General features: G+C 44.8%; 1 protein-coding gene and 1 pseudogene across 1 annotated transcript; one reads left to right on the top strand and one right to left on the bottom strand.

Annotated features, from left to right (window-relative positions):
- Positions 1–1,908: 1,908 nt before the first annotated feature.
- On the top strand, positions 1,909–11,399 carry LOC136491272 (anthocyanin regulatory R-S protein-like). The gene is made up of 9 exons (XM_066487531.1): positions 1,909–2,039; positions 2,159–2,320; positions 8,832–9,086; positions 9,206–9,302; positions 9,499–9,513; positions 9,621–9,677; positions 9,773–10,405; positions 10,519–10,950; positions 11,059–11,399. The coding sequence occupies exons 2-9, from the start codon at positions 2,178–2,180 to the stop codon at positions 11,128–11,130; spliced, it is 1,704 nt and encodes a 567-aa protein (XP_066343628.1). The 5' UTR covers positions 1,909–2,039; positions 2,159–2,177; the 3' UTR covers positions 11,131–11,399.
- A 3,498-nt stretch (positions 11,400–14,897) lies between these two features.
- Positions 14,898–18,092, bottom strand: LOC136493834 (5-amino-6-(5-phospho-D-ribitylamino)uracil phosphatase, chloroplastic-like; annotated as a pseudogene).
- Between the last annotated feature and the right edge of the window lie 7,445 nt (positions 18,093–25,537).

Raw genomic sequence — 25,537 nt, 5'->3', positions numbered from 1 at the left:
CTTCTCAAGATCTACAAAGTTTATTTTGGTCATTTGTTCATCCGACATAGTGGTAGTAACATTGTTCACAAATCATATATATCTCTCTTCTATTTTCATGAAATTAATATGAGAGATGTATATTTTATGAACAACGTTATTGTCGCTTTGTCAAATGAAGAAATGACCAAAATAAACTTTGTAGATCTTGAGAAGTTATACAACTTTGTAGTTGAAAAGTTTTTCATTTGAATTCATTTAGGGCCTCAAAAATTGATTCGAAAAACTGATTTGCCGAGGGCCAAAAAAATGCACACGGCAAAATACCTTTTGCCGAGTGCCAAAATATAGGCACTCGGCAAAATACGGCTTTGCCGAGTGCTAGAAAAAAGGCACTCGGCAAACTGAGAGTAAATTGCTTGTTTGAGGCCCTAAATGAATTCAAATCAAAAAGTGGTCAACTACAAAGTTTCATAACTTTTTGAGATCTACAATTTTCATTTAGTAAGTTTTTACATCCGAGGTCGTTTGAAAAATTTGAATTTTAAATTTGAGAGATTCAAACATAGTTTTGCATGATAAGATGATTTCAAATCAAAAAGTTGTCAACTACATAGTTTCATAACTTTTGGAGATCTACAATTTTCATTTAGGAAGTTTTTTCATCCGAGGTCGTTTGAAAAATTCAAATTTTAAAATTTTCAAATTCAAACGTCGTTTTTGCATGACCAGATGATTTCAAATCAAAATGTTGCCAACTACAAAATTTCATAACTTATAAAGATCTATAAAGTTTATTTTGGTCATTTGTTCATCCGACGTAGTGGTAGTAACATTGTTCACAAATCTTATATATGTATCTTCTACTTTCATGAAATTAATATGAGAGATATGAGATATGTAGATTTTATGAACAACGTTATTGTCGCTTTGTCAAATGAAGAAATGACCAAAATAAACTTTGTAGATCTTGAGAAGTTATACAACTTTGTAGTTGAAAAGTTTTTCATTTGAATTCATTTAGGGCCTCAAAAATTGCTTCGAAAAAATGATTTGCCGAGGGCAAAAAAAATGCACACGGCAAAAAGCTTCTTTGCCGAGTGCCAGAAAAAAACACTCGGCAAAGACGTATTTTGCCGTGTGTTTTTGTTTGCCGAGTGTATTTTATTTGGCACTCGGCAAACACGGTATTTGCCGAGTGCCCGATAAAATACACTCGGCAAAGCCTCGGCACTCGGCAAATCGCCGGTTTCCGGTAGTGAATGCACTAAGTGTTAGGACCACTCCTCGGTCAGGCCGAGTGCTTAGGCTAAGCTGCCATCCATCGATCGTGCTCAATCTAAACCCTAGTACAGTAGTAAGTTCAATCGTCCAAGTGTACTATCCATATAGCTCATATCTATACGGTCTTCATCCAGGATCAGTTGCAAAAGCAAAGCAATACATGGTTCACAAACAAGTTCGCATCATGTTTAAAGAAAAACACTTAAGTTTACGACACATTTGTATTGGGTTTACTGATTCATATACGTATTGGTCTCCGTTGCAACACACCGATACATTTGCTACTTAAAATCTTATATAAGAAAGAGAGACCTTACCAAACCGTGTGACGACTGACGCGGACGACATGAGTGTCCAATCAAGCGAAGTCTCTAATATAATTAAAGATGCTTTCGCCGCTACAAGGTCCTAGCATATGATTTGTCTATCCCTCGTTTTGCAAGGCAAGTAGAAGTAGAGAACTCCAACTCCTTCCGTTACATCATCGTTTAATAAAAGAAGTTACTACGTGCGCGTCACCGTCTTCCTCGGTCTCACTTATTAGAGCTCCATAAACCCATCTTGGATTCCACCCATATACTGTATATCTTGAAAAGGTCTTGATAGCATAGGCGTTGTTCCCCTTGGCGCGGAAGGGAGCTCCTCCGATTCTTGTCCACCGTTGCATGAAAGTTTTTGCATTGTTCCGCTGCTTCTCCAGCTACTTTGAGCTAGAATCAAGCTGTGCTCTCTTTGTGTGGTTCCTTCACATAGAGCCAACACTCCTACAGTATCAGGTATGAAACGGAAATGGTTACTTGCTTATTAATTGCCAATTGCACGAGCTGGTGGTGTTATATTCGATCTTAGCTTCTTCGTCGTCGCTTATTGTAACACATCTGGCTTCTGCGTGAAGGGGTACAGTCAAGCGCGCGATGGCACTATCAGCTTCCCAGTTTCAGGAAGAACTGCAGCAGCCTGCTGAGAGGCAGTTGAGGAACCAGCTCGCTGCAGCCGCGAGGAGCATCAACTGGACCTATGCCCTTTTCTGGTCCATTTCAAGCACTCATCAACCAGGGTAAAGTGTTAATAATGATATACATGGAGTTGATATTTGGTTTCTAGTTTTCTGGAACTTCGGGTAAAGTGTTAATAATGATATTATTGGATGCGTTTTGGAGTCGGACTCTACCATTGTTGGATGTGTTGTTCTAACTCCTATAAATGTAGATGAGAGTTCGGGTCATACGCAGGACAGGGAGATTATATTATCGCTGGACAGGTGCCATTTTAATTCGTATGGGCATGAGTTGTGAATCCTAATCACAGACAAGATGCTGTGGAAAGTTAAAAAAACAGTCGGACGAATCCCTTTGCTTTTTAATATTAGGTATCCATAAAGATATATAACATATATAGATTAGATTGAATAACAAACTGCTTAAGATTTTAGTTTACGGTTTGATTAGTTAGACCATCGGCTAATCTAGATTCTAACAAAAATAAAATTTATTCCCAATTAAAACTATACCAACAACTTAGTGGTGGGGATATTTATTTATTACGAAAGAGCTAACGATTCAATCAAATACTCATAATATTATATTTATTTATTTTTCTATGTTTATTAAAAAACTAGGAAATACTTGAGAAAGGAAAACAACAATGCTACACATGTCCGACACGAGCAAAACATCGGACGCTTCCATAGGCCCACCGCCTCGTTGCTTGCGCTTTTATCCCGCCACTCGTTGTGCCCGTGAGTTTATTAAAAAAATCACACATCCATATTCCTTCTGCTTCCTCCTCCCCGATCGCAGCTCCTTGCGGCTGCCCCGTCCTGGACGCGGGCGCGCACTCCTCTCGCTGCTACCGCGCGCCCCATCCGTCGCCGCTCGCTTGCGCCTTTCGCCCCCTCATGTCGCGCGCACTGGTGCTGGTGGCGCACCGCCCGCCTGTCACGCGCACCGCCCGCCCGGCCGACCCAAATCCGGTGGTGCTGGTGGTGGTGCTCGTGTGCGCTGCTTGTGCTAGATGCTAGTGGTGCTCACGCGCCACCACTCGCCACCGGCTCTCACCTCGACGGCCGGAATTGACCAGTACAGACGCTCCCCCTATGTTGTAAATATATGTTTTAAGTGTTTCGGACGTTTCAGAAGTATGTTGTAGTTGTTTAACATAGGGGGATGTTATAAGTGTTTCAAAGACATGTTATAAGAGTTTGTTCAAAATGTTTCATCTGTTCCAACCGTATGTTGCAAGTTTGATCTGGATGTTACATATGTTTCACACATACGTTGCAACAGTATTTTCCAAATATTTCATCTATTCTAGTCCTCCGTTGCAGCAAGTGTTTCCATGTTGCAAGTTGCAAGTTGCAAGTGTTCTATCTTGATGTTGCATATGTTTTCACACATATGTTTTCCAAATGTTTCATCTATTTCAGATGTATGTTGCATTCAAGTGTTTCATGTTGCACGTGTTTCATACTGTTCGGAGAGTCAGTGGCACGGGGGAGTGATGGTGGCATGGCACGGACGCCGAGAAATGGAGTGCGGCGAGCCGGTGGCCGGCAGACGTGGCGTGTGAAGCGCTGGGGGCCAGCGGTCAGGGGGCACGACGGGGCGGGGCGAACGGATGGGGGCAGGGTGCGTGGATCGGGGCGGGTCCAATCGAGGTGAATGGGGCGAATTGCGAGCGAGTCATACGGACGCTATGACGGCGCGATGTGCACACGGGCAGGGCGAATTAGCGGACATGGAGTAGGTTGTGCAGGCGCGCGCGGGAAACGGTCGTCCGATGGAATCCTATCTCGCATGACGTGCGGGCACCAGCACGTCCGAAAGGAAAAATAATAGAAAAAGAGTCATGGAACGGGCATGGAAAAGGACAGGAAATCCTATGAAACACAAAAAAAAGAAAGAAAGAAACGAAAATCGGGGGAAATTAGAAAAGAAAAAGTCTACGGAACAAAACATGAAAAAAAATAGAAGACAAAAAGTCATGGAACGGATACCGGGAGAAACGGACCGAAAAAAAAAAACTGAAAAATATCACCGGACGGACACAGGACGAACGACCACACCCGAAAAGAAACAGAAAGCCCAATCATGCACAGCAAAAAAGAAAGGAAGTGTCTGGCCAGCATTCAGAAAGTTTTACAGGTGAGGAGCACTCAATTTGTTTCACTGTTCTTCATTCTTACCTCCACTGCTGCCCACCGTCCCGCTGCGGCCACCACCTCCTTCTTCCTCTCCTCCCTCATTCTTCCGCGGCGAGCTCCGCCCATAGGCACCTCCGCCCCGACCTAGCCCGACTGCCTTCGTCGCCAAGACTTGGACGCTGCCCTCCCACCGTCTCCGCCGTCTGGCCAGCCTGCCTCCCCCGATTTCCCCATCTAAGGCCGCCGGAATTGGAGAAGAACAGAGAGGCTAGAAAGAGATGACGCGTGGACGAGCAGAAACCAGTGTCCAATGGTCGGTTGTTGGATAGCATTTTTCAAAAGAAAAGAAGAGACAGATAAAAGTCGCCGCGGGTGGATGATGGGATGAAAGGCTATCATGATTGAGCTGGACTCGTAATTGGGCGGGACGAAAGTTTGATGACAGAAATTTGACTTTTATATTATATTATATTATATTATAATTCAAACAAATCTTAGATTTATTTAGGCCCCGTTTAGTTCGCCCGATCCGGCGCCGCTAAAACACTGTAGCTACACTGTAGCTACAGTGTCGTTTTGTTTTTATTTGGTAATAATTGTCCACTCGTTGATTAATTAGGCTCAAAACGTTCGTCTCGCAAAGTACAACCAAACTGTATAATTAGTTTTTGATTTCGTCAATATTTAGTACTCCATGCATGTACCGCAAGTTTGATGTGACGGGGAATCTTCTTTTTGCATAGTGTCAAAATTTGGAATTGGGGGCAACTAAACAAGGGCTTAGATGAATTTTAGGAATTAGTGAAATAATTAAGTAACTTAAGGAAATAAAAAATCCCTCCAAATGCATAGTCCCTAGAGAAACCGGAAGCAACCAGCATCCTTTATTTGGGCACACCAGGAGGCACGGAAGCGGGACTCCATTTTTATTTCATCGCTCTTCCTTTTTTTGGTAGTACGTACATGAGATTTAGATAAAATTAAACAAGGAAAGACGGATGCATCTGACTCTTGGACTTTAAATTAATGGATAAAAAACTTATTATTTTAGGGCCTTTTGGTGAGCTTGTGGGGGCTTCAGCTTATGCATTGTATCGCGCTATAGTGCTACTGTAGTAAAATCAACGAAGCCCATCTGACCTGGCTTCACCAGTTTCTCCTACTTGCTAGTTCATTTTGGGTTGCAGAGAGAGAGAAAAAAGCTTTTTGCTACAGTCTCATACAGTATAACTATAGTAGATGCGTTAGAAGAAACTGAAGCCGTGAGAGTCATTGACAGTAGAAAGTTCTCCCTCGAAAGTCACAACTATATAATAATAACTATTTATAACAAGTACAATCATAGTTTTATAGCCAAGTTAGTTAGCATTTCGGCTATATGGAGAAGAGAAGAGGGGGGAAAACTTGGCTCTCATGCAAGAAACAAACTAAGCACGAGAGCCGAGGCAGTGGTGGACCGAGATAACAAGTGCGAGGGGGAAATAGGTCGGTGGAGCCACGATGATGCATCAGGGTGTTCCATATAAACAAAATTGTGCAATGAAAATATGCAATAATATATAAGGCCACATAAATTCAGAGCAAGGAGGATTTGTTGTGGCTGTGGAAGTTTGATTTCTTTGTTTTCGTAGCTTTATTTCACAATACAAGGCATATATGCTAACATGTGACATACATATTTATTTCTTTAACCAAAATAATGGTATTATAAGAATACCTAGAATACCCACTGGCGCCACCCATAGTGTGAGACATGGTACCCTATAAGGCTATAATAATAAAGAAAAACTTTTTTTCTCGATCACGCAAAATATTTGCGCCTCTTTGTATTAAGGTAGAGAACATGTTCAATACAACATGCCTTAGCGGCGCCTTAGGAGTCAATAAAGTTATACATGGACGCTCGGACCCTCCCTAGTATACTATAAGCTATGCTGTTACATTGGATAGTGATCAACCCAAACTGCGACGCCGGCTAGGAGGCCTATGCCCGGGCTGCCGAGCGGCAGCGGCGCTGCTTGCGCGCGCCCACCTCATCTTCCACTAGGAACAACTCACGCAGCGCCTGCATATGAGCGGGGTCGCCGTTGAAAATTCTTCGTACGCCTTCTTAGCCGATGTCGACAGAGACGGCATCCCGCTGGTTAGTCCCAGACGCTTCATGACAAGGTACTCACCTTGCTTGGATGTCCGGATATGAGATATGATCTGCGTCGCTATCCGCTTGCTTCGCGTGGGGAGCGTGGGCAGTGCACGTTCATTGTGGATCGTATCATCTTCAGGTAGCTCTAGGAGTGGCGGCTACTTCCTTCTTGTGATTCGCTCAGTGAAGCATTTGAGGAGTCGGTTAGCTGAGGTCGTCTGAGGTGATGGAGTGCGATCGATGGTGTCTATCGTAGCCACGACCGTCGCATGTCCCAGGGTGGTTGCCCCGATGTTGGCCAACGCTGGGCTCATGGGCCACGGAGGAGTGCCGCGTTCGTGCCTGAGGGAATGGTGCTTTCTGGGCGTGCCTCGGCATCCACGACGCCGAGTTATCCCCCGCGGCGGTGTGACTTCTGATTGCTCCTGCACAGGCAACAACAGAAGCGAGTCTGTCGTCTGCTGGACAGCCTTCGTGGGAGAACGGGTGTCCACCAACGATGTTTCCACATCTTGAGAGGCGACCGGCGGAGCAGGCGGGCACCTAGGCGCTGTTGGCTGGCTCACGACGAGCGAGGTGGCAAGCTCCTCTAGTATTGGATCGCACGGATAAAAAAATCTTTTATAAACAAATAGAAGACAACTATTGTCGCTAATTATTACCCTGTCTATATACTAGCTTTTTTTGCATATTAGTCCTTCCTGGACACAATTAAATTAGGAGGGAGAGAACCATCGTCATCTCAGGGCATGTACAACGGGTCCCTTGACCCGTCCCTTTGTCGCTGTTTTTTCAAAAGAACCCTGTCGAAGCCTAGAGACGCCGCCGCCGCCGTCTCGTGAAGCGACGGACCTATCTCGTGCTCCAATACAGAGAAGACGGAGTGAGCAGCGTTGTACGAGCCACCTCCCCGTCTCGATGATGCACAGATCCCAAGCGCTAGCGCGTGCGATTGAGTTTGGGCGCGCGGGGGAGGCAGCGCTCGCGCCAAATTCATCTCCATATACATATCCTGGTGAAGTAGGCCGTCTCAGCTCCATTCTTCTTCTTTGCCGGCACCCAATCTTCCAATCTTCGGCAGCACCGTGGGCATGGTCTCAAGGCACTCAGAGAAGGGCAGGATCTCAGTAGAGGTCGGGTCGCTATATGCAAAGCATTAAATTGCTTAGAGACGACCCTCATTCGTGGGTTGCATAACCCGTCTTTTTAATTATCTGTATAATAGATTCTTGTCTCCTAGAGACGGCCCTGTGTCTAGATTGTTCATGCCCTCCTGAGACGACGCAAGCGGCTCCTGCTCCCAGAACCTGCCGACACTACAGAACTCGTCGTACGTACCATCTTCGCTTGAGGCTGTCTCCAACTGGAGACCCATTGTGGAACCTAAACCCAAAATAGGTCTTCAACACAATAACAATAGCCTCCAACAGAGTACCTATATGGAAGACCCATTTTGGATGCTATGAGAGGCATAACTCAAATTTAAGTATCCTCTCTCCTGGAGATCCGTTTGCAGAAAGGGGTGTCTTTTGAGTCTTATTGTTGGAGAAAATAAAATAGGTATTGAATCTTTGTCTGTAGCGCTATCTAAAAGACGAATGAATATTATATTTTGGATGGTAGTGGCCGGAGACAGCTCGAGGAGGACCTCGTCCGATCTCGTGCGTCGCCTGCGATTGTACCCGGGATACAGAGCCGGAGTAGGGATGTACTAGGAGTACAGGAGCACTACTCGTTTGTTCGAAGGTGCATGTGCATGTCCGGCTTCCTGCTAACTGTTGGGACCTTTATTTGATAATCTAAAGAAAATCTTATTTGTATAAAAAAAAAGCAATACATACACATATGATTCTAAAAAATCTTCTAAGGAAATATTATAATTAACATATACCAAACAAGCAGCAACATAATATATTATATTACTATACATATCCTACTATGTCGATGATTCTAAATAAATATCATAATTGTATTCGTCTAATTTATTTGCGATTATTTTTGTGTCATAAAGCAACAAAATGAAATACACAGATCTTATTTATGTTTGATCATGGTTTTATATATATATATATATATATATATATATATATATATATATATATATATATATATATATATATATATATATATATAAAACAAGCTGTCTGCGCGGTTCTTAAAACCTTAGAGACAACCCTGTATGTACGATGAACATGCCCTAACTTGAATCTGATAACTTAATTTATAGTCACGCATTTGGCTTTATTATTGGCCTTGCTCTAAGGTGAGAAAACATAGTTGCAGGGTGCTGACGTGGATGGACGGGTTCTACAACGGCGAGGTGAAGACGAGGATGGTCTCCAACTCCGTGAAGCTGACAGCCGACCAGCTCGTGATGCAGAGTAGCGAGCAGCTCCGGGAGCTGTACGAGGCCCTCTTGTCCGGCGAGTGTGACCGCCGCGCGGCGCGGCCGGTCGGCTCGCTGTCGCCGGAGGACCTTGGGGACACCGAGTTCTACTACCTGGTCTGCATGACCTACGCCTTCCGGCCAGGCCAAGGGTAATCGATCGATTTTTTTGTTCGTGATGCCCGTCATGACAACATTTTTTTGGTTCGTGGCCTGTCTCGGTGCCTGTCGTCACTCGGGTGCATGCCATGCGTTCTGTGTGCTGCCACAGGTTGCCCGGCAGGAGTTTCGCGAGCAACGAGCATGTCTGGCTGTGCAACGCGCACCTCGCCAGCAGCAAAGTCTTCCTCCGCGCGATCCTGGCCAAGGTATGCATGCGTGTTTCTCAGTTCTGACGACGGTGATCGGTCAAGATCGACCGCTCTGCATTCTCCCGTTCACCGCGTCTTGTCTATTATTGCCTTTCATGCACGTTTTTCACTAGTCGGTTGCGATCTTTGTTGAATCATCATGAACTTGGGTACCTGCATGTGTGGCCTTGGGTGCCTACTTACGGTCAAGCAGAGCGCGTTCATTCAGGTAAGCACTTTCCATGAAACATTACACAGGGCACTTTCAGACTGCGTAGTCTACAGATTTCAGACTGCAACATTATCTGAATCCTGGATCGTATTTAATTTCCGCAGTCAATCGTCTGCATCCCGGTTATGGGTGGCGTGCTTGAGCTGGGTACAACTGATACGGTATGTATAGATACTATACTACTACATTATCTGAAAAGTGAAAACGAGAAATTTTACGATGATATTAGTATCACCAAACTAAATGATATTGCCAGGTGCCGGAGGACCCGGACTTGGTCAGCCGAGCAACCGCAGCTTTCTTGGAGCCGCAATGTCCGACATACTTGGAAGAGCCGAGCTCCAACCCGTCAGCAAACGAAGCCCGCGAGGCCGCAGACATTGTTGTGTTCGAGGACCTCGGTCACAATGCCATGGAGACGATGACTGCCGCCGGGGGACACGGACAGGAGCTAGGAGAAGCCGAGAGCCTGTTCAATGCAAGCCTGGAGCACATCACGAAGGAGATCGACGACTTCTACAGCCTCTGGGAGGAAATGGACGTCGTCACCGAAGCCACCGCCGTCCCGGGGGCTACTACTAACAACGCTGCCGACACCTCATCAAGCGCACCAGTTGACGGCTCTCGCGCGACCAGTTTCATGGCTTGGACGAGATCGCAGTCGTGCTCCGATGAAGTGGCGGTGCCGGTCATCCAAGAGCCGCAGAAATTGCTGAAGAAAGTGGTGGCCGGCGGCGGAGCTTGGGCGAACTGTGGTGGCGGGGGCACGACGGGAACAGCACAGGAAATAAGTGGCATCAAGAATCATGTCATGTCACAGCGAAAGAGCCGAGAGAAGCTCAACGAGATGTTCCTCGTTCTCAAGTCATTGGTTCCGTCCATTCACAAGGTAAGAAAAACTTGTTGATTTGGGAACGTTTGTTTGTATAAAGACTTGGAGGCACCTTTTCTTTTCTTTTCTTTTTTTTTTTTTGCGAAATTGGAGGCACCTTTTCTTGGCAGGTGGACAAAGCGTCGATCCTCGCCAAAACGATAGCCTACCTCAAGGAGCTTCAGCGAAGGGTAGAAGAGCTGGAATCCAGTAGGGAACTTCTGTCGCGCCCATCCGAAACAACAGAAAGGCCTACAACTACAAGGCCCCGTGGCATTGGCAATGAGAGTGTCAGGAAGAAAGTCTCTGCTGGCTCCAAGAGGAAGAGCCCAGAGTTCGGCGGTGACGTGGAGAAGGAGCACCCCTGGGTCCTCCCCAAGGACGGCACCAGCAACGTCACCGTCACCGTCTCGGACAGGGACGTGCTCCTGGAGGTGCAATGCTGGTGGGAGGAGCTCCTGATGACACGGGTGTTCAACGCCATCAAGAGCCTCCATTTGGACGTTCACTCGGTTCAGGCTTCGGCACCAGATGGCTTTATGGGCCTCAAGATACGAGCTCAGGTATATCACCACCATACTGCTCTGGTCAGCAGTTGTGTAGCTCACCCTTGACTTCTTGGTTGCAGAGTTTGTTTTAGTGATGCTGTTGTTTCTGTTCAATTCCTGCAGTTTGCTGGCTCCGGTGCCGTCGTGCCCTGGATGATCAGCGATGCTCTTCTTAAAGCTATAGGGAAGCGATGAAGGGACAGCTGAAAGCTGGATATCGATCTGGAAAGCTTCATGAATCGAAGCCAAGTTGTATTTCTTGTGGAAGCCAATTATATTTCTGCAAAATTTGGTGTACTTCGATTTTCAGTCGCCAACCATATCCGGTTTGATTTTATCACTACAAAGTACAAACTAGGGTGGTCTATTCAAATAGCTAGCGGAGCTAGATTCTCTTGAATTAGACATCGGTTTCTTTTATTTCTTCTATATAAAAGAATATAAACATACGTTTATTATGAGTATTACGATCTTCAGTGTTAGGAGGCTACAAACTAAATTCGGAATGTATATAATCAAAACTAATAAAAGGACATGCCTAGTGCAGTGATGAGAGCTGTCTCACTGAGTGTCGCACTGACTCACCAAGTCGTGGGTTCGAAGCAACCTCTTCGTAGATTTTGCGGAGGAAAGGCTTGTCTCGGTTTATCCCTTCCTCAGACCCCACTTATGTGAGAGCCTCCGGCATTGGGTCTGTCCTTTTTTATATAATCAAAACTAAGCACTACATTGTTCGTTTTCTCATATTGAATTTTGTCAAATATAGTCACAAGTTCATTCATTGCTCATCAAAGACACAGATCATGGCATCCCTCACCCTACAACTACGGTTGCAAGTTCTTCAGCCTACACAGCTCTTGTATTGTAGGTGCATCCCAAAAGCCTAACAGGTATCCCGTCAAAGATAGGTAATACATATACATACTGTACATACACAAGTTATGGGTGTGAATTTCTTCACTTCCAACTCTAATGACTAAGAGTTTTAGGCTAAAGGAATTCCAATGCATCACAAGCAAACCAAGAAGGTAATGCAAACTCAGGACTATCATTAGCCCTGATCTTGCACTGCTTGGCCTGTTTACAAAATGTAAATGCACTACTTAGGCTACATCAGATTATAAGTACAACAATATATTGGTACGTCATGTTTGCAGAAGCATCATTCATCGATCACAATCTCCATATCCATGTTAGATTCTCTACCTGTCGATAGAATATCGTTGGCAGTCCTCCGAGGGGTATCCCACGAAGATAGATTGATCGGCAGAGATGCGTGTAATCGAGAATAAGAAGGCAACAGAGACACACGAGTTAGACAGGTTCAGGCCATCAGTATGACGTAATACCCTACTCCTGTGGTCTATTGGATTATATTGGCTATCGTATGATATTGCCTGTCTTTGGAGGGGTTCACTGCCCACCTTATATAGTCCGAGGGACAGAGTTACAAGTCGGTTAGATCTGAGAGATAACCGGAAAGTAATGACAGATTACAGAAATCATGGGATCATACGTATCATAACAGATCTCGTAGTATCTTCAGGATATCTTCCCGGTGTCTTGCGGGAGGCGCCAAGCAGCGTCGTGCCCCGCAAGGCTTCATCTTGTGGGTTGGGCCGCCCCTGGGGGCGCAGCCCATGTGGTCCGCCGTAGGTATCCGGAGTCATACCCCCCACAGCTAGTCCCTGAGCGCCTTGTATCCGTTGTGCAACGCCGTCTTGAGCTTGTCCGAGAAGGTGCGAACAAAGCCGATCAGTCAAACTCATGGTCCGACCACCATGATGAGTTGCCGAGCAGCGTGAACCGTCGCCGAGCAGCGTGAAGCAAGTATGGCTTGCCATAAGGATGTAAGGAACTCAAGTTCATAATCGAAAATTTCTTCACAGTGGACCAAGTGTGCCCACTTAGAGTCCGACCACGGGAAAGGGAAATAGTCTCCTTCGGCTTCAAGAGGCGTGGCGTCTTCCAGAATAAAGCAAACACACTCACCACGAGGTGAAGTGTGCCCACTTAGTCTCCGAGCCTAACAGTAGGTGACGTAGTCACGTGGTGCCAGGGTCTAAAGCAGAAGAAAAGTAAAAGACCAACCGAGCAGGCAGCCAGTCCTTGGGCGTAGCCCTGAAATAAGAAAAAACATATTCACCGCAAGGTGAAGTGTACCCACTTAGTCCCCGAGCCTGACAGTAGGTGACGTAGTCACGTGGTGCTAGAGTCAGAAACAACAGTCATCAGAAGAAAGTCCCCAAAGCAGAGAGGAACTGAAATGTAGTGCTGACGCAGTCCCCGAGCCATAAGAGGAAATCTTGGAGAAAACAAATCGCGAAAAATAGCGGAGTAATGGTTGTACAGTAGTAATTACTGAGCCGTAACGGTTGGCGGAGAAGTCAGTGAATATTCGATGAGCAGTAACAAATTGCGGAGATAAATAGGTGATACGGGTCGTGGTTGCATGAAAGCCCAGGTAACGGCCCACCACTCTGTTGCGGAGAATTTGGAGAGGCGCAAATCATGGGAGCGGTTTCCCAAAAACCCTCGAATGCGAAAAGATGCTCGGCAGTCCCCTACCTGGCGCGCCAATTGTCGACAAAAGATGTTCAGCAGTCCTCCGAGGGGTATCCCACGAAGGTAGATTGATCGGTGGAGGTGCGCGTGATAGGAACCGGATGGTGACACAAGGCACAGAGACAACGATTTAGACAGGTTCGGGCCATCTGATCGACGTAATACCCTACGTCATGTGTCTTTAGTGTATTGCATTGAGATGTAGAAGCTATCAACTGGGGACCCCTACCTCTCCTTATATACTCTGGAGGGGTAGGGTTACAAGAAAAGTATCATATTTGGTACTATACAATATCTTGCGGTGCACGTTGACTAGTGCCGTGCACGCCTTGATCTTGTGGGCTGGGCCACCTATGATGGTGTGGCCTATGTGGTCTGCCATGGGTATCCGGGGTCGTACTCCCCACAGCTAGTCCTCGAGCGCCTTGTATCCGTTGTGCAATATCGTCTTGAGCTTGTTCGAGCAGGTATGAACAAAACCGAGCAGTCAAACTCATGGTCCGACCACCGTGTTGAGTTGCCAAGAAGTTGTGAACCATCGTCAAGCAGTGTGAACCATCGCCGAGTAGTGTGAACCATTGCCGAGCAGCGTGAACCATCGCCAAGCAGTGTGAACCGTCGCCGAGCAGCGTATCCCAAGTTAGGTTTGCCATAAGGATGTAAGGAGCTCAAGTTCAAAATCTAAAAATTCTTCGACTTAGGAGAAGTGTAGTCACTTAGACTCCATCAATAAGGAGGGTAAATCAAGAAATAAGCACTACATTCATCGCTAGATGAAGTATAGCCACTTAGTCCTCGAGCCTCCTAGAAGATGAAGAATGAATCTTATAGCAGGGTCAAACAAAAGAAGTCTAAAAGCTTGCCGACGTCATCTGACATCTGTGTATCAAGACCCTAGACGTGCTGCCCAAAATCAGCACCCTGATCCGAACAACATGGAGCAGCTTGATAGCACACCGATGAGACGTAGCAAGATCCGACCACCAAGGAAGTCCTCAGCTTAGCTGGCGATGTCCGAGCACCGAGAAGTCCCCCGCGTAGCTAGCGATGTCCGAGCACCAAGGAGTCTCCGGCGTAGCTAGCGATGTTCGATCACCGAGGAGCCCCCGACGTAGCCGACGATGTCCGAGCACCGAAGTAGTCCCCGGCGTAGCTGGCGATGTCCGAGCACTGAGGAGTCCCCGGCGTAGCTGGCGATGTTCGAGCACCGAGGAGTCCCCGGTGAAGCTAACAATGAAGCACGAGCAACGAACAGTCTGGTCAACTGGTCGGTGGCGAAGTGAGCGTTGAGTAAAAGCGACCGTCAAACAGTTCGATCAACTGGTCGGCGACGAAGTCCATGTACCTAGCGGTTCGACCAGTTGATCGGTGGAGAAGTCTGAGCACCAGGTGGTCCGATCACCTAGACGATGATCCTGTAATATAAATAAGTAGAACGGGTAGTACATGGTGTAAAAATATATGAACTCCGGAGAAGAGTCAGCAATGGTGATAAATAGCGTATGTAGCTCAGTGTGAATACTTAGTGTTATTATGAGGATGTATTTATATTTAATACAAACCGCCCGACCAGTTAGTGTGTAGCTTAGTCTCCAGCCCTAGCTATCCTGTTAACCATAACGTGGAGCGCGGAACCCATGTGCGTGTAGGAAGAATAAAGCATCGCTAAGGAGCCGCTACCGACCACACATAACGCAGAGGCCAGATGCTCATGCATGTGTAGGGAGGAGCCGGAGACAGGGTCGTCTCTAGGGACATCCAAGCGTTAACATGACTGTTTGGGGATTTGCCTTAGGCATAATTGTATGTGATCTTTAAGATGGTATACATGAAAGAAAATTGTTTGGTGAACAAACATGGAGAAAACAGCTCAGAGAAACATCACGGTGATGTATGAAGATTGGAGAATGTTTAGAAGAATATTAAAGCATGACTTAGCTTTAGACAGAATATCTGATCAGCGGCGTATGACGTTATCTAGTCGGCGTTGACGAAATTGCCCGGCACTCGTGCTTTCCGAACTATCATCATGTGGGCGGTCATCATTGCGACGCGTCGGGTGGTCGGAGTAAGTAGTCCGGGCGATTCGCTTGACGGCTTGTTTGGCGGCTCACTTGTTGTAGTCGGACGAAATCCACTAAATGGGGAGGCGTAGCCCTCTGGCATGTCCGACCGAGGCGAAGCGTGGACCAAGATCTTCCTTGTTTATTTGCATGTGGTGCTTCAACTGGAGTCAGTACAGGTTACGTGCCTGTTGGACTTGGACTTGGAACTACTTTTCCTTGAAGCATTGAACCACCGTATTTGGAGATTGGATTTGACGGAACAGGGAGGCATAAGCAAGCATGGAAAAATTATGCCTTGCATGCCTGACGTAAATATCTTTATTATTTCCTTAATTAGCTTTCTTGCATGGCATCTTCTTCACGTCACGATGATGTAGACCACGCATAATTTGCTTGCTTGCATGTCTGATGGAAGCTTTGCATGGCGGTGTAGACCGATTCTCACGTGCGCAATCGGGCGATGAACTCGTCGACCACCAGTCAAGCTCCAACTTGTAGATGGATTTGATGATGGCTGCCACGCACGACGTTGAACGTCGCCCCTGATTCATCGTAGATGTTGTTGAAGGACGTCGTCGCAGCAAGATGAGTTGTCGCAAATGACGTTGGTCTTGAGGTACACCATCTGGTTCGCCATGGATCAGCACACACGCCCCTACCTGGCGCACCAACTATCGATAGAATATCATCGGCAGTCCTCCAAAGGGTATCCCACGAAGGTAGATTGATCGGTAGAGATGCGTGTAATCGAGAATAAGAATGCAACAAAGACACACAAGTTAGACATGTTCAGGCCGTCAGTATGACGTAACATCCTACTCATATGGTCTATTGGATTGTATTGGCTATCGTATGATATTGCCTGTCTTTGGATGGGGTCCCTACCCACCTTATATAGTCCAGGGGCAGAGTTACAAGTCAGTTAGATCTAAGAGATAACCGAAAAGTAATAATAGATTACAGGAATTATAGGATCATACATATCCTAACAGATATCGTAGTATCTTTAGGATATCTTCCCGGTGTCTTGCGAGAGGCGCCGAGCAGCGTCGTGCCCCACAAGGCTTCGTCTTGTGGGCTAGGCCACCCCTAGGGGAGCAGCCCATGTAGTCTGTCGTGGGTATCCGGGGTCATACCCCCCTCACTACCCCTACAACCAAAAACCTCACCATTAGCAAGCCTCTGCAAGTCAACAATAGAGAGTTGGTCAAGCCATCTCACAACATGGTTTGCTGCTTTGAGGTCATAGGCAAGGTGTCGGCCTGCAACTACCACACATCTCATCCCAGCGTTTTGTGCAGATTCTGTCGTCAAGTTTGAGTTACCAAACACAACACAAACATCTAGCTACAGACCAAGTTGCTATGTTGCGACCTCAAACATCTCACCATCAGGTTTCCCTAAGTAGAAGTCCTCCAATGCAATTATAGCATCAAAGTAGCCTTGCAGACCAATAGTTTTAATCCCTTGTTCAAGGCTCTTGAGTGAGGAGTTGCAATTGCTATTGGAATGTCAAAACCCACAAGGGTGTTCAAGAAATCAAGCACACCTGGTCGCAGCTGGTAGCATCCACCTCTGAGTGTTTGATATATTACCTCCTTGTGTGCTGCCAACCTTTGAATTTCTACTGGATCTTGTGACCAACATAAGACTTCTGAAATAGCCTGGTCAGTTCTCATTCCCTCAATTTTCTTCAACAATGCATCTAGAGGGAAAGACTTTCCCTCTTCAAGTGATAGAACATACCAAACCTAGGGCTCCAAGTCTGGATCATCATTGTCCACAACAACTCCCTCCCACTCCAAGATCACACCAACCTATTACCAGTCACTATTTCATCATTTTGTTTTTTCTTCTTTGAGGTAGGTCTTTTAGGAACTTCTAGTGGTGCCAACAGCCAGCTAAGGTTCTCTAGAAGTCTATAAACCAATTTGTAAAGCTCATGTACCTAGGGGTTCCTCTTGATGTCTATGGCATGTGGCTTCAAACGTGCTCTCTTCACCGTCATAGCTTTACCCAAGGGATTTGTAATTGAATGCATGGTCAGTGCAAAATATGGGTTATTTGTTAGGCATTTTCTATAAAACTTGAGAGAAGGCTGCATAGAACTCCCAAATTAATTGTTGAAAGAGATCATTTCTCCCTAAATCCTATCTGAAACTTGTACTGAAGTTCCAAATTATCCACAGAAAAGCAAGTTCTGTTAGATTGATCCCACCAGCTGGCCCAATAGCCAATTGGGCCTTCATCCATGCCCTGATTGGGGGCGCCCAATCCTAACTATGGTTGATGGACCCCCGGCGCACAGCGCCATAAAAAGGAAGGTGGGGGCTAGGGCACAAGGTACGAGGTTCACCTGAGCCGCTAGACGCCCCACCTACAGTCCCTAAACCCTAGCCGATCTAGAGAGGGGGTGTTGCCAGCCACGGGAAGCTCCACCACCGGCCAACGCTGCCTCTGCACCGCCGCCACCGCGACAACATCTTCACCGTTGGGCTTCACCGCGCCACCGACAAGCGACTCCATGGCCAACTCGTTTTCTACGAAGGCGGACGATGGGTTGCACCTCCGCAACCCCTCTCTCTCTCACACACCCTATCTCTAAATCCCATACTAGTTCATGTTCTAGGACTTGTTGTTTGTCCCAAATGTTAGTATACATGCTAGATTTATGGCTAGATGATACTGTAAAACTCTATCAATGGTATCAGTCGCCTAACTAGGCGTAGATCTAGCTTATCGAGATAGAAAACCAAGTAAAAGAAATTAAGAGGTGATTCGGTTTGGATCGAAAGAAAAGAGAAGGAGAGGGTTCATCGAACCCTAAATCCTAATCAGGTGAAGAAAAGGAGAAAGAAGGGGGTCACGGTTTTGAAAAGTACTCGAACTCTAACCCTAACCCATCGGGGAAGATGAACAGTAACCCGAATCCTAAACCTAACCCTAACCCTAGATCGGACCAGCTCTGAGAAGAATAGAAGAAGATCCAATACAGAGAGAAGAAGGGGAAAGGGGAAGGGCTTGGGAGGCGGCTTGAGGCTTACCTCACCGGCCTCCACTCACCGGAGTACTCTGGGAAGGGCTCCATGCCGCGCTAGGGCACCGCCGCCAGGCCGCTCACCGGCACGCGCGCTCCCCAGCAAGTGAGTGCGCCACCGGTGAGAGGGCCAGCGACGACGCTATCATCCTTCGCTCCGGGCTCTCACCGGTGGCCATTGCGCTCGTTCGCTTGCGGGGCTAAGAGAGAGAAGGGGAGAGCAAATGGCTAGGGTTGGGGGGCGAGCGGCGCTGTCGCGCTGTTTTGATCAGCCAAGACGCGCGCTCAACCGTTGACCTGAGATGGACGGCTGCGACCGCACCGGGCCGCTTTGCCAGCCCAGGCCTAGGTTGCGGCCTGGGAGGCGCAGCGGGGGCGCGCAGGCGTGAGCAGGCCGGGCTGGCTTTTTCGTCACTGGGCTGAGCACTGTTTCAACAGGCTGGGCCAAATGAATAGTAGAAACTCAGTTATTGTTTTACTTATTTTCAGAAGCAAATTTTGATGATTTTAGTCTAGTTTCAATCTTTGTCAAAATTTGAATCAACGGGATATTTTTTTAGAAAGGAGATTAGTACAGTTAAATGCTTCTAAAAAGTAGATAAATATTTTTTTCATGTTTTCGTTGCAATGTTAAAGTTTATTATCTTCTAACTAAATTTGAACCAACGGAAGAATTTAATTTGAAGAGTAGTCATTTTTTGTCAGTAAATTATAATATTGTTATTTTTCTGACCAACGTTGATAATAGCAATATTATAATATTTATTCATAAATTTTACATGCATTAATTCTATTTCTGTCCAACGGTGATGTAGAATTAGTGTATCAGAATGTTGTAGTTTTAATTTTGACCAACGTTAAATTAAAACATGCAATAATGATGTCACATTTTCTCACTATCTCTGACAGTGTTTTTCAGGACTAACCCGATGGCTTTTGTCTCGCACATACCGCCTCTTGAAGGGGGCAACTACAGGGTATGGCAAGAGAAGTATGAACTAGCACTTGCGCTATTTGAAAATGACCTAGCGCTTACCTGTCCGACTGAGCCAGTGGACCCGGTGAGGAAAGATAATAAGACTGATGCTGATTTCACTGCTCGGCAACAAGATCATGCAGAAATGCGAATGAAATATGATCTCGAACACAAGAAATAGGACATTTCAAACCGCAATTGCTTGATGGTGGCTAAGTCCACTATTTCAGATGCGATAAGAGGGTCTATCCCAGATTATGATACCGACATAAAGTATCTTAAGAAAGTTGAGAGTTAGTTTACTGGCTATTCAAAGGCTTATGCTAGTACTTTGATCAAGAAATTATTCAATGAGAAATACACTAGTGGCGGTATCAGAGAGCACATACTGAAGATGAGCAGCACGACTTTGAAGCTGAAGCCAATGAATTTGGGGCTCAAGGATAAATTCTTGATTTATTTGGTTTTTGCTTCTTTGCCCAAAGAATATGAAATTTTTGTTGTGAACTACAACATGCAGCCCAATAAGTGGGATATAGAGAAGCTCATCGCAATGTGTGTTCAAGAAGAGGAAAGACTGAAAAGCTCACAAGGCGATTCTGCTAACCTTGTGAAGGATAACAAAAAGAAGAACTTCAACAAGAATGTCAAACCGCAAGAGAAAGCCCCTCAGAATGAGCACCATCAGAAGAACAACAATGCTCAAGTTGAAAAGAATCAGTGCAAATAGTGCAAGAAGCATAGACATTACCAGAGGGACTATCCAGACTTCCTAAAGAGCCTTCTAAAGAGAGGTGAGGACCATATTACATTCATAGATGAGGCCTTGTACTTAAGTTATGTAAAATCTACTTGGTGGATTGATTCAGGTGCAACTGTTCATGTTACAAATTTATTACAGGAATTCCAATACGAGGAGGACCCTGCAAAGAGGAGAAAGAAGAATTAAAGTTGCAAATAAAGTTGAAGCTAAAGTTGAAGCCATTGGAGATCTCTCTAGAATTAGATGATGGTTTTAGTCTTCAACTTTCAGATATTCTTTATATACCCTCTTTGTGTAGAAACTTGATAAGTGTTTCAAGATTAAATGATGGATATGATTGCCATTTTGGTAATGGCAAATATCAGATTATGATTAATAATAAGTGTGTTGATTTTGCCTTCCGACAAGACAAGCTTTATTTATAATCACTTTCTGAGAATGTGAATGCTTGAGCACTAAGAATGAGAATGCTTTCTCACCTATGAATGCAACAAATAAGCGAAAGAGAGTGCGTGATGTATCTTCAAAATTATGGCACTGCCGTTTAGGCCATATTTCAAGAGGAAGAATAGAGCGATTGATTAAGAAATCAATTCTTTCGCCTTTAGAATTTTCAGATTTAGAGCAATACATTGATTGCATAAAAGGAAAGTACGTTAAGAAAATAAAGAAAGATGGCAAACAAAGCGCAGGAATTTTAGAAATAGTCCATACAGACATCTGTGGTCCTTTTTCTGTGAAAAGTGTGGATGGTTATAATTCATTTATAACATTCACAGATGATTATTCTCGTTTTGGCTATATTTATCCAATTAAGGAAAGATAGAAAGCGTTGGATAAATTTAAGATATTTAAGGCTAAAGTAGAAAATGAGCACAACTTAAAGATTAAGGTAGTAAGGTCCGACCGTGGGAGAGAGTACTACGGTCGACACACCCCATATGACCAAGTTCCTAGACCCTTTGCAAGGTTCTTACAAGAAAATGGCATAGTTACCCAGTATTCTACACCGAGCGAGCCTCAGCAAAATAGAGTAGCTGAAAGACGCAACCGTACCTTAATACATATGGTGAGAAGCACGATAAGTTACTCTACCCTACCGATAAGTTTATGAAGAGAGACGTTAAAAACTGTCATTCATATTCTTAATTGAGTGCCCAAAACACCGTATGAGTTGTAGACAGAAAATGAACCCTCACTTAACTATTTACGTGTGTAGGGTTGTCCAGCTGAGGCTAAAGTCTTTAACCCAAATATAGAGAAGCTAGACTCCAAGACAGTCAGATGTCATTTCATTGGCTATCCAGAAAAATCAAAAGATTATTGCTTCTATTGTCCTGGCAGATAAACGAAGTTTATAGAAACAAGACATGTTGTGTTCTTAGAGGATGATATGATAAGAGGGGCATGGTAACGTGAGAAATTAATTTTAAAGAGAAGCGGGTATACGTGCCCACTCCAATGGTTTAGGAACCATTCTTCACACTACCTGTTGTTGTTGTACCAACAGTGCAAGATACTATAGTAATAGCACATGTTGTTAGCTCTCCTATAGCAACAATGAATGAACATGAGGAACCTGTCGTTTAGGATCCCATAGAACCCGTTGTCACACATGAGGAGGAGCAACAACAGCCTCATATAGAACAAACGTCATCTAACGAGGCCCCTAGAAGGTCTCAAAGAGTCAGGAGATCAGTCATTCCTAAAGACTACGAAGTTTATGAATATAAGGAATTTCAAATGGAGGGTGATCCCACCTCATTTGAAGAAACCATAAGAAGTGGTCACTCATCAAAGTGGCTTGAAGCCATGGAAGATGAAATGAAATCAATGAAAACCAATGATGTTTGGGACTTAGAAACAATTTCTAAAGAAGCCAAGACAGTAGGCTGTAAATGGGTCTACAAAATCAAATATGACTTCAAAGGAAATATAGAAAGATTCAAAGCGTGACTTGTGGCGAAAGACTTCACGCAAAGAGAATGTATATATTATAATGAGACATTTTCTTCAGTCTCATGTAAAGATTCTTTTAGAATCATAATAGCGCTTGTAGCACATTACGACAACGTTCATAAATAGGGATCTAGAGAAAAATGTTTACATGACACAACCGAAAGGTTTTGTTGTGGAAGAAAAAGAACGTATATGATGCCGCCTGAAGAAATCCATTTATGGATTAAAACAAACTTCAAGACAGTGATATTTTAAGTTTGATAGTACAATAAGAAAGTTTGGGTTTCAAAAAAATATTGAGGACAATTGCGTTTATGCAAAGTTCAAGAATGAGAAATACATTTTTCTAGTCTTATATGTGGATAACATCTTGCTCGCTAGCAGTGATGTTAATCTACTACTAGAAACAAAAAAAGTTCTTGTCCTCAAAGTTTGATATGAAGGATCTCGGTGAAGTCGTTCGTCCTATGAATAAAGATTCACCAAGATAGAGAAAATAGGGTTTTAGGATTATCACAAAATGCATACTTAAAAAAAGTTCTAAAGAAATAAAGTATGCAAAATTGTAAGTCTTCACCTACTCCCATAGTCAAGGGCGATAGATATAGGGAATTTCAATGTCTCAGGAACCAATATGAGATCGATCAAATGAAAGCGGTTCCATATAGTTCAGTTGTCAAAAGTTTATAGTATGCTCAAGTGTGTACTCGCCCTGACTTAGCATTTGTTACCGGATTACTTGGTATATATCAGAGTAATTTAGGAATAGAACAATGGAAATTAGTAAAAAAAAAAGTTTTGCGTTAGCTGTAAGGTACGAAGGGTCTCATGCTAACGTATAGAAGATCTGATTCCCTACACATAGAGGGGTATACAGATTCTGATTATGTGAGAGATGACAGAAAGTCCACGTCAGGATACATATTCACTCTCACGGGAGGAGCTATATCGTGGAAAAGCTTAAAGCAAACCGTCACTACATCATCCACAATGTATGCCAAGATTATAGCATGTTATGAGGAGAGCAGGTGAATTGGCTAAAGAAATTCATGCCCTGGTTAAAAGTGGTAGACGACATACATAAGTCGCTCAAGTTATACTGCGATAATAATCCAATAGTATGTTATGCTCACAACAATAAGTCAAGTGGTGCTGCCAAACATATTGACATAAAGTATTATGTTGTGAAAGATAAAGTCCAGGATTATATAATTAGTCTTGAGCATATAAGAAAAGAAAAGATGCTCACGGATCCGCTTACAAAAGGCTTACTATCCAGCGTGTTTAGAGATCACTTAGCCGGCATGGTTTAAGGGAAAGCCTATGATTCCTAGACAATAAGGGCCTAGTTGAGAATCTATTTCAAAACAGAGAGGTGCATTGTAACTGTTTAATTTAATGATAACTGACCGTGACAATGAGGCACGCTCTACGCACTGATCTATGATGGAATAAAAATAAGATAAAGTAAGTAAGTTAAGTTTAAGTCATAAGGTGAGATCAAGGGGGAGAATGTTAGATTGATCCCACTAGTTGGCCCAACGACTAATTGGACCTTGATCCACGCCCTGATTGGAGGCGCCCAACCCTAACTATGGTTGGTGGGCCCCCGTCGCACAGCGCCATAAAAAGAGAGGTGGGGGCCGGGGCACAAGGCACGAGGTTCACCTGAGCCTCCAGACGTCCCACCTATAGTCCCTAAACCCTAGCCGATCTAGAGAGGGGGCGTTGCCAGGGACAAGAAGCTCTGCCACCGGCCACCGCCGCCTCTGCACCGCCGCCACAGCGACAGCGTCTTCACCGCCAGGCTTCACTGCACCACCGACAAGTGACTCCATGGCCAGCTCGTCTTCTACGAAGGCGGCCGATGATTTACACCTCTGCAATCCCTCTCTCTCTCACCCTATCTCTAAATCTCGTACTAGTTCATGTTCTAGGACTTGCTGTTTGTCTCAAATATCAGTATACATGCTAGATCTATGGCTAAATGATCCTATAAAAGTCTATCAAGTTCACCTCACATGCGATTAATCAGTAAGATCCAGGGATAATGCAAATTGCACCTGCATTAAGAACCAAGCAAAAGGTATTAAAAACATTTTTTAAAAATAATGGAGAGGTAATGTCCACCTTCTGCACCAACCAGAGGTGCACACAGCCACTTATCTCTCTTTAATATATGTGCACACTAGCATTTGAGCCCCGGTGGGTGGAGCTATACTTCCACATCTTACAACTGCACCAATGGTGCTTTCGCAAAGTTATGACTTATGCATAGTACATAGATTCATTGCCTAGCATCAATATCGAGAGATAAACGCTCCTTATCATGTCAACAGCTTGTTTAGACTCTGTTCGGCTGGTAGAATTTTGGCTAAACTGACTGAAAAACACGGTTCTGGTTGAATTATTGTGAGAGAAAAACACTATTCCGGCTGAAAAAAGAAGTCGAACAAACCGAATATGGGGTAAGCCGAATGGGGCATAGTGTTTACTTCAGTGAGAACCAAAGAAATCTGTGAGTGTGAGCAGGGGTTAACTAGAGTGTTTTATTGTTGCACTCTTGTAAACTGGCAACCCTGTCAGGGTTTCAGCAGCACGCTTAAAGCTGGGCTAAAGCCTTTGATAAAAAAAAAAAGAAAAAAAAACACTAAAGAAATCTGCAAAAGGGGCGAGATTTCCTTTCTCCATTAAAGTCAGCTAGATTGGCATAAGCATTTGATTCGTGGTCTTAGTTCTCCTGCTTATATATACTCCTGCTCGCGGTATACTTAGAATTTACGAAGAAAGCATATGCAGAGCCTCACTTCTTGCAAGCATTTCTACAGATCGACCATCCTAAAAAGAACAGCCTAACAGTAACTTTTCCTGTAGACATGCTTTCCGCATTTTAAGGTGTCAGAATAAAAGGCGAACTTTAGCTTAAGGGCTCGGCCTAATTAGCTCCATCCCAACTATTGGACAGCAAATGCGAAGCAACAAGGCGCAATCTTGCAGCGAAACTCCGCCATTTCCGAATATTTTTCAGGAACAACAGACAGCAAACAACAAAAGAACAACATAATGCTTCATCTTAGCCCAAGCAGTAGCTACTTCCCAAGAATCCTGGAACAATAGAGGATTATACTGACCTGATGAAGGAGAAGAGCAGCTGAAGGGAGCGTCGGCAGAAGCCGGGAGCGGAGGAGACTCCAGCGCCACTAGCCCACTACAACCCTGCGCTTGGATTGGATGGT

This window comes from Miscanthus floridulus, chromosome 11 (genome assembly GCF_019320115.1).
Source record: "Miscanthus floridulus cultivar M001 chromosome 11, ASM1932011v1, whole genome shotgun sequence".
NCBI lineage: Eukaryota > Viridiplantae > Streptophyta > Magnoliopsida > Poales > Poaceae > Miscanthus > Miscanthus floridulus.
Note: the sequence above shows the minus strand (reverse complement) of the source record. Positions and strands in the feature narration are given on the sequence as shown.